Here is an 8,593-nt window from a genome sequence, read left to right on the forward strand (position 1 = left end):
GGTTTGTTTTATAAGCTTCTGAATTGTAGCTGTCCTTTGGTGTTCATCTATGTGAAAATCACAACTTCTTCAAGGGATTCAAGTCACAAACCTCACTCGATCATGAACATCCAAGGAGTTATTCTGTCTTTATTTTGTTAGATACAGGGATGGTTTAGTTGGAACCAACAATGTTGTCCCGATGGAACCTGGTTATGGTTCCACTTGCTACATGCTATGGTCCTGCCTCTGGGCTCTTGAAACAAGGCATAATGGAATATTGGCACTAGAAATTGTATTTGGGAAGGTCTGTCACTTTCAGAAAGGGGAGAGCTAAGAAGGAGCTTTTTTCTCAGGACTTCAGTATAAAATCACATTCTTATAATTGCATAAAGCCTTGCCCCTTTCTGAGTAACCACCTTAATAATAAAAACAAATCAGTATTTGCCTCTGGTATCCGCCTCTTTGGAGAGAGACACAACTAACACTGATTATTAATGAATTCCCCAAAGCGATTATCAGAATTCATTGTTGCTTTGGTGACATTGCAACCTAAAGTATTCTGCTTATCACATGCTTGCTCTCTGTTGTAAGGTAGCATTTGTCTCACATTTTTTAGGTAGAAAGCTACCAATAAGCTGCCAGGCTGAGCAAGCAAATTATTACAAGAAAACAGTTTGGGGGTTTTTTTTTATTATTACAAATGTGGCAGTTCTGAGAGATTTTGTCCAAGGAGGCTGAATAACCTCATGCACAGTCTTCATTAATGCTGTTTTTCTGAATTAGCAAGGGAATTGTGACTGATTGTGAAAGTAATGCCCACGGTACAATTGGGTACCAGGATAGCCCAGTGGACCCCACTGTACAGGAAGATGAGCTGAATTCGCAAATGCACCTGCATATGTCATCTGTCCAAATAAAATGACCATAACTGTGTATGGGAGGTAACTGTTTCATTTATGCTGCATAGAACATCTTTGAAGAAAAGTTTTTATTATCAAAAAGTGCTCAATATCAATATTGTGTTTTCAGGAAGATGTTTCACTGAATGGATATAAAAAATACTTGATATCTCAGTCGTCCCCTGCACCCCTCACTGCAGCGGAAGAGGAACTTCGTCAGATTAAGATTAATGAGGTACCTACAATGTCCTTGAGTATGGGTGGGAAATGGGGTGCAGAGTTCCAAACAAAAAGTCTTTCTAGTGTTGAAAAGAACAGAACAGAAGATGGAAAGTTTCAGAAAGTTTAAGTGGACAAGAACCACAGAATCACAGAATGGTGGGGGAGGGGACCTTTACAGATCATCTAGTCCAAGCCCTCTGCTAAAGCAGGTCCACTTAAATTTATTTCTCAGTGAGGTGAGACTGCATGATGATGATGGCTGAAGTTGAAATGACATGATCTTGCAGAGTTTGAAAGGTCTGAGTCAGAGGCCTGGCAATTGCAGAACCTTGTTGCAGCTTTGGCCTTTAATGTGTATTTCATATCACTGATTGTGCTTTGTTGTGAAGGGTGACTGAGCATTGGCACTGGTTGCCCAGAGAGGTTGTGGAGTCTCTATCTTGGAGACATTCAGAAGCCACCTTGACAGAGACCTGGGCAACTGACTGTAGGCAGCTGTGGTTGAGCAGGGTGGTTAGACAAAATGACCTCCAGCAGTGCTGTCCAAGCTCAACCATTCAGCAGGAGTGGTAGAGAAAATACAAAATAGCAACTGTTGCAATGAGTGATTGCCAGAAGTATGTCAGCAGCTTATTCCTGCTTAGGAAACGTAGTTGGCTTCCAGAAGCAGTGCATTTACGACAAGGAATTCCAATAAAATTAAAATAAAAATCCAAACCAAGACTGATTGGCTTTTGCTACAGACACTTTATAAAAGAACCTCCAACAAATGCCTTTAACAGAATAATTTGATGATTTCTAGCTGGTTAGTGACTGAAAAGTTTCAGAGGGTTCTTTTCTCACATTTTTAATTCACTTGATCACTGTTTGTTCAAACATGTATTATAATCAGTCATGTGCTGAACTTTTTATTTCTTTAGGTTTGTATTTTAGAGCTGTGGTACATGTGTTGGAAATTGGATTTCTTTCCTGTTAAATGTATCTCTGTAGCTCCTCACGTTTTCACTCTACTCTGCTTTTGCAGAACTTTGTTCTTTTTTGGCTTCTTTTTTCTTTCATTGGCGTCTTTGTTATTTTCCATGTCTAATTTTGATTAATCCAATGTAGAAATGCATTCATCGTGGTCACACACTGCATTTTACTTGAATGGCTTAAAAAAAAAAAATCCCAGCAATGAATGTAGACCGTCTATGATCAATTCTGGTATTAGTACTTTCTCTTATGCACGACATACATTGTGTTTAACAGTTGATTCATGCAGACTAAAACTTGACATGCTATTATGAAACCTCATCAGTAACAACTGTGCTTTTCAGAGATATGGAAGCTGTAGATTGCTGCCATGTTGGCTTTGTTTGAAGCGTCTTGCAATACATTGACTTACATCATTTCTCTTTTCATTGTTTCCAGCATTCTGAAGCCTACAATTAAACTCAGGAAATGAAAAGCTTTCTCATAAAAATAAATAAATTGAGTTTTCATAGGTATATTCTTTCATAATAGCCCTAAGAAAGATTTTTACTTGGTCAGGTCTGAGGATCATACAGTGTGCTGTGAAGTCCCTGAGTACACAACACAAATCTAGAAAGAGTGTAAGAGCAGGGCAAGAAGGCAGTGGTAACGCCCTTGAATCCCTTCTGTTGCCTCAGTGTTTGCACGTAGGAACCTTCGTGAGAAAGAGATGTCTTACTATATAGTTGTTCTTAACAGATTTTTCATCTAACATCTAGTCTGGTTGTTTTTCTGAATCCACATAAAAGTTCTTGTTGGACATGAATCCTATGGCAGTCTAATCCACAGTTTGAGTAAGTACTCTGTAAAGAACCACTGCCTATCATCTACTAGTTTGTTCTGATATCATTACAGATTGCATGGGGAATGCACAGTCATTAAGTCATTCTTCAGTTTCCACTCCCACTCCAACCCCCTTTTCAATAAAGCCAACTGTATCCCAGAAAGCCAGCCATATCCTGGGCTGCATCAAAAGAAGCGTGGCCAGTAGGTTGATGATTCTGCCCCTCTGCACTGGTGAGACCCAGCTGGAGCTCTGGAGCCCTCAGTACAGGGCCTATTGGAGTGAGTTCAGAGGAGAGACATAGAAATGATCAAAAGAATGGAGCTCCTCTCCTACAAGGACAGGCTGAGAGAGTTGGGGTTGTTCAGTCTGGAGAAGGGAAGGTTCTGGAGAGACCTTATAGCAGTCTTTCAATATTTAAAGGGGGGTTTATAAGAAAGATAGGGAGAGCTTTTTAGTAGGGCCTGTAATGATAGGACAAGGAATAATGATATTAAACTAGAAGAGGGCAGATTCAGACTAAATATACAAAGGCAATTTTTACAATGAAGGTGGTGTAACACCTGAACAGGTTTCTCTATCCCTGGAGTTGTTCAAGGTCAGGGTTGAACAGGGCTCTGAGCAACCTGGTCTAGCAAAAGATGGCCCTGCTTATTGCAAGGGAGATGGACTAGATGGCATTTAAAGATCCCTTCCAGCCCAAACTATGCTATGATCTGTGGACCTCTGTTGTGGACCTTCCTTAGCAGTTTTCTCTTCTGGGCTGAAGTGTCTTAGTCTAGGTAGTTCTTCCTTCTGAAGAAGGCACTCCATACTTCTGATCCTTTTGCTTTTCTCTGCAGTTTTTCCAGTTCTGCTATATAATTTATGAGATGGAGGGATGGGGAAGCCAGAACTGCATGTGGTATTCAAGATGCAGGCATGTTACTGGTACCTACTGTGCGTAACGATGTGTTCTGTTCTTCTTTTTCTAACATTTTGTAACATTTCATTTGTGGATGAGGGGTGTTGTTTATTTTGGGATTCACTTGGGGCTCTTTTTCCGAGACTGCCCACTGGGCTTGTATTTTGAGAGAGATTCAGTGTGACCTGAAAGGTCTTGCTCCTGAATGCTAGTATCTAGCTTAAGCCCATCACCATACAGGTAGAAGAGAGTTGGATTTTTTCCCATTGCATAAGTTACTTCACATTTACTCGGAAATTTCATTTGTTGTTTTATCCACCACTCAGCAACCTTATCTAACAAATCTTATGATGTGGATTTAAATATTGACTTGTTTTTGTTTTAATGGTCTGAAGTATATTACAATGTGGACATGTCGCTCATTTTCTTAAATCTGGAATTATTCTGGGTTACTCTCTTCCCTTGCCTATCCCTACTCTTCACATCTCGTTTGTATCTTTGGGTTTTTTCCTACTTGTATTTTAATATGGTTTATACAGTATGGTATTTTATTAGGGTTTATCATTTCTTGTGATGCTTATTTTGTGTCTATTAATCAGGCTTGTATGCAGATACATACTCCAAATACTTTTCATATAACCTTCTTTATGCAAAAGTAAGCTTTTCTGCCTGCTTTCTCCTTCATTTTCCTTGTCACTGACAAGAATATTCCTTAAATGTCGAGGGTAATTTAGCGCTGCCCCAAGCACTTTTTGGTTTTCATTTTATCAGTTTGTTTCACATTTCATTAGCATCTCATTTTCATTAAATGAGACGTTCATTAAAGCTGAACATCTTCTTTGATTGGTCTAAGACCTTCACTTTGTATTTTGTACACTTTTCTGACTTTTGCTGCATGATCTCCAGTGTTAAATATATTTGTGACATAAAAGGAGGTCAACATCTTCAAAAGCTAATACTTAGACAATGAGTTCTGGCTCCGGAAAACTGGAGGTCAGAGCGCATTTTGAGAGAAACTGCATGCATGTTGAGGTATGAATACATTCTTGAAAAATGGCTCTAAAGTAGCTTGTTTTCTCTAAAATAATTTGTGACTAACATAACTGGACTATGAACAATTGCCTAGTTTGTAGTTATCCTGGAATTGTTTACTTTGTGCTAGACCTTCTAGGAGTCAAAAGTTAAGATTTTGTTTGGTTTGGTTTTGGTATCAGCTTTTAGGGGAGGGTATTGAAGCAGGAGGGAGGGAAGTTGCTTCAATTTTGACTCATACAGTGTAGTTTTGTGCTTCCTCTGGAAATTCTAACTCTGTAGAAATCACGTCTGTGTTTTGACCTATGTTTTTCAAGATGCAACAAAGCTTGTAAGCAGTGTTGTCCATTCAGAAGTGTAATGCAGCATATGAAAATCCAGCTCTTTCCTCCTGGTTTATTGTATGTTTATACCAGAATTTAACTTAGAGCTTCTTCACTGATGCCAGAGCCAGTTTTCCCTCTGATGGTTCTGTTGGCTCTGGAAAGCTGGCTGTTTCAAAGGCAGGACACTGTTTTCAGGTTAGCAAGCAAATGTCACCTGTAAATGAAAAATGTAAATCTGCTGTATATGGGAATAATGTTTTAGAGTGGTTTATTTTCAGAATAGCCTCTGCTAACTCTTTGTGTAACCATATGCAACACATTGTCAGTTACTGTATGAAACCAAATGAATGCTTTTTGTTTATACCTCAACTGACTTGTGTTCCAGGTACAGACAGATGTTGGTATAGATACGAAGCATCAGACATTGCAAGGAGTAGCATTCCCCATTGCTAAAGAAGCTGTTGAGGCTTTGGAGAAATTGAAAAATAAGAAACTCAATTATGTCCAACTGGCAAGTATAAAATACTTAATGTTTTTATAGTGACTATAAGGTAGATTCCCCACATGTTAAACAATGTACATTGATGACATATGCTGATAAATTACTGTTTAGTATTAGATTAATCCAAGGGTTTTTTTCCATCCTGTCATGTTCTCTACTTTTCTTTCTGTGTATTAACTATAGGTTTGCTTTGTTAACAGCAAATTGATATGAAAAATGAAGTCATTGTTTTGGCCAACACACTTCATACTGAACTTAAGGACTTGCCAAAAAGAATTCCAAAGGATGCTGCGCGCTACCACTTTTTCCTGTATAAGCATGCCCATGAAGGGGACTATTTGGAGTCCATAGGTATGAGAAAATTTCCCAGTATGATATTTCATTGGTGTCTTTCAAGAGAAAGATGTATCATAAAAGTTATCTGTCTCTGCATGTGCATAAGTTTCAGTCATTTAGTTCACTGACTTCTGAAGAGTCCTTATGTTTAGAGAGCAGTGAGCTACCACTTGTGACTGTGAACATCCATGAAACGTAAGATATTGACCGTTCTCACATCCCCCATTTGAAATGAAACCCTTGCTGAAGCAACATGAGGAAAGGCTGTAGGACCTGGGGCTGTTTAGTCTAGAGAAGACTGAGGGGGGATCTTATTAATATTTATAAATATCTAAATGGTGGGTGTCAGGAGGTTGGGGCATCCCTTTTTTCTATTATATCTAGCAACAGGACAGAGGGTAATGGGATGAAGCTGGAACACAAAAAGTTTGATTTAAACATAAGAAAAAACTATTTCACTGTGAGGGTGAGGGAGCAGTGGCACAGGCTGCCCAGGGAGGTTGTGGAGTCTTCTTCCTTGGAGGTCTTCAAGACCCACCTGGACGTGTTCATATGTGACCTGATCTAAGTGGACCTGATTTAGCAGGGGAGTTGGACTAGATGATCTCTAAAGGTCCCTTCCAACCCTACCATTCCTTGATTCTGTGATTCAAAAAAGATCCAGAATGGTGTTATATTTTTCCCTTTCAGACTGCATAGTTTATTTGCAACACTTTTCTGATGTAAATTATTTTATTATTTTTATTTTTGTCAGAGCATAGTTATGGTCTCATTTGTGTGTTTTTCCTGCAGTTTTCATCTACTCTATGCCAGGGTATACCTGTAGTATACGAGAACGAATGCTTTACTCCAGTTGCAAAAGTCCACTGCTAGAAATTGTGGAAAGGCAGATGTGGATGCAGATAATTAGAAAGGTAAGTACATTGGATATACTGGGATTTTTGCCATCCATTTGTTCCCTTCTTAATAGCTAACTATCTCTGCCACCACCTGCTCTAACAATGAAAAGTGTTGTGTAACTCTTAGTTTGTTCTGCACGGGAAATACTTAGTGATTAAACTCCAGATACAGAGTTAAGTCATGGAAGCTTTTCTCTGGTTTGTCATTCCTGCACTTTCACAAACATATCTGTGGGCATCAAGGGAGTGTTTGAGAGTACTTTGAAGGACTATCTAGAACTAACACGGTTTCTTACTGAAAGACCTGTCATATTTTGGACCACAACACATTACTTTTGTTTGAGCGATTTAAATTCCTTTAAAGATAAGGCTATTTGAGGATTTTCAAAATAATTTCAAGCTGCAGTTCTGGAACGTTAAACTGCTATCTTAGGAGTCCTTGATGAAGCAAACAAGGATTTGCAAGTTAGCTGATCTTTTCATGTTGTATAGATTTTAACTCTGTGCCATAATTTGCTTCTTGCTTCCAGAGCAGAGACTGTAGAAATGGTCTGTTTGTGCAGTGTGTGACCTATGGTTGCAGTCTTACAACTTGTGTTGTAAATTTAGGAAAACTTTGAGGCTTGGTTTCTGTGGGGATTATATCTACCTGAAAAACAGCAGAGTTATACTAACCATTTTTCCTGAAGTGACATGAATGAAGTAGATGATCGCTTTGTGGGTTTATATGTAATTATTTCTCGTAAATTTCTTCTACAACAAAATAAATGTACCACCTGACTCCTGAAATTCCCATAGACATACTTCTGAGGCATATACTGGTAATAGCAATACTGTGGCTGACAAGTCTATCAATTGCTATGGCAGGCAGGCAGGCCATGAAGTGTTGAATGCTCAGCAGAGTAGGGCTAAAGCATTTCTTCGAATTCTAAATTCCTGTAATTCAGAACAGTCAGGTTTGGCTTGAACTGTATTTTCTTTCCATTCAGGTTTATATGCTTAAATTTTGAGAAACAAAACAACCCCCACTTTTCTTCATTAAACTTCCTTCAGCTTTTCCCCAGCTTGAAATCTTGCTGAGTTCTAGTAGCCAATCATATGGGTTAATCATATAAGCTGTTGGTACTCCTCCCCTTCTATCTCAGGAGACAATAAGTATGCACGTTGTTTTTACAATGAATGTTTAAAGCACACTGTAGTGAAAAATTTAAATTCTTAAAATGGAGATCATGTTGGGAGAAGGAAAGGCTTTTATTTTAGAGGGGAGAATAAAGAAAGGAACTTGTAGTTCTGAAAGACCCACATGCTGCTTTCTTATCTTTTATTAAGGAAGCTTCTTTACAGATGAGTAAGTAAGCTTTTGTTCCCACATGGAGTGTGTACTCCTAGTTAGTATTAAAAGTGTACACTGTGCTAAAGTTTGGGAGAATGTAAGTTTCTTGGCATAAGTACTGGGTAGTTGTGCTTATATTTCAGGAAAAATAATACACTTAATACTTGTAAGAGTATAGTGGATTCTCAGAAAAAACTGTCCAAGATTGCTTTAGGCATTAGGCACAAATTGGAGAACATTTCATGCCAGACTCTGAATATTATTGCACATATGGTTTTAATGCAGTATTTAGAACTTCAGTTCACATGTTTTAAAATCTGTCTTCAAGAGGAATATGAAAAATTGTATTTTCTCTTTTCACAG

The 8,593-nt window shown here is 38.5% G+C and overlaps 1 protein-coding gene across 3 annotated transcripts in view; it reads left to right on the forward strand.

Moving 5' to 3' along the window:
- The window catches only part of TWF1 (twinfilin actin binding protein 1), a 35,729-nt gene that overhangs the window by 23,596 nt on the left and 3,540 nt on the right, over nucleotides 1-8,593 (forward strand). For all 3 annotated transcript variants that reach the window (XM_062017134.1, XM_062017123.1, XM_062017114.1), the window contains exons 5-8: nucleotides 1,012-1,116; nucleotides 5,546-5,671; nucleotides 5,863-6,013; nucleotides 6,791-6,912. In XM_062017134.1, the coding sequence (XP_061873118.1) occupies nucleotides 1,012-1,116; nucleotides 5,546-5,671; nucleotides 5,863-6,013; nucleotides 6,791-6,912 (504 nt within the window). The remainder of the gene's footprint in view (nucleotides 1-1,011; nucleotides 1,117-5,545; nucleotides 5,672-5,862; nucleotides 6,014-6,790; nucleotides 6,913-8,593) is intronic.

This window comes from Colius striatus, chromosome 1, assembly GCF_028858725.1.
Source record: "Colius striatus isolate bColStr4 chromosome 1, bColStr4.1.hap1, whole genome shotgun sequence".
Taxonomy (NCBI): Eukaryota; Metazoa; Chordata; class Aves; order Coliiformes; family Coliidae; genus Colius; species Colius striatus.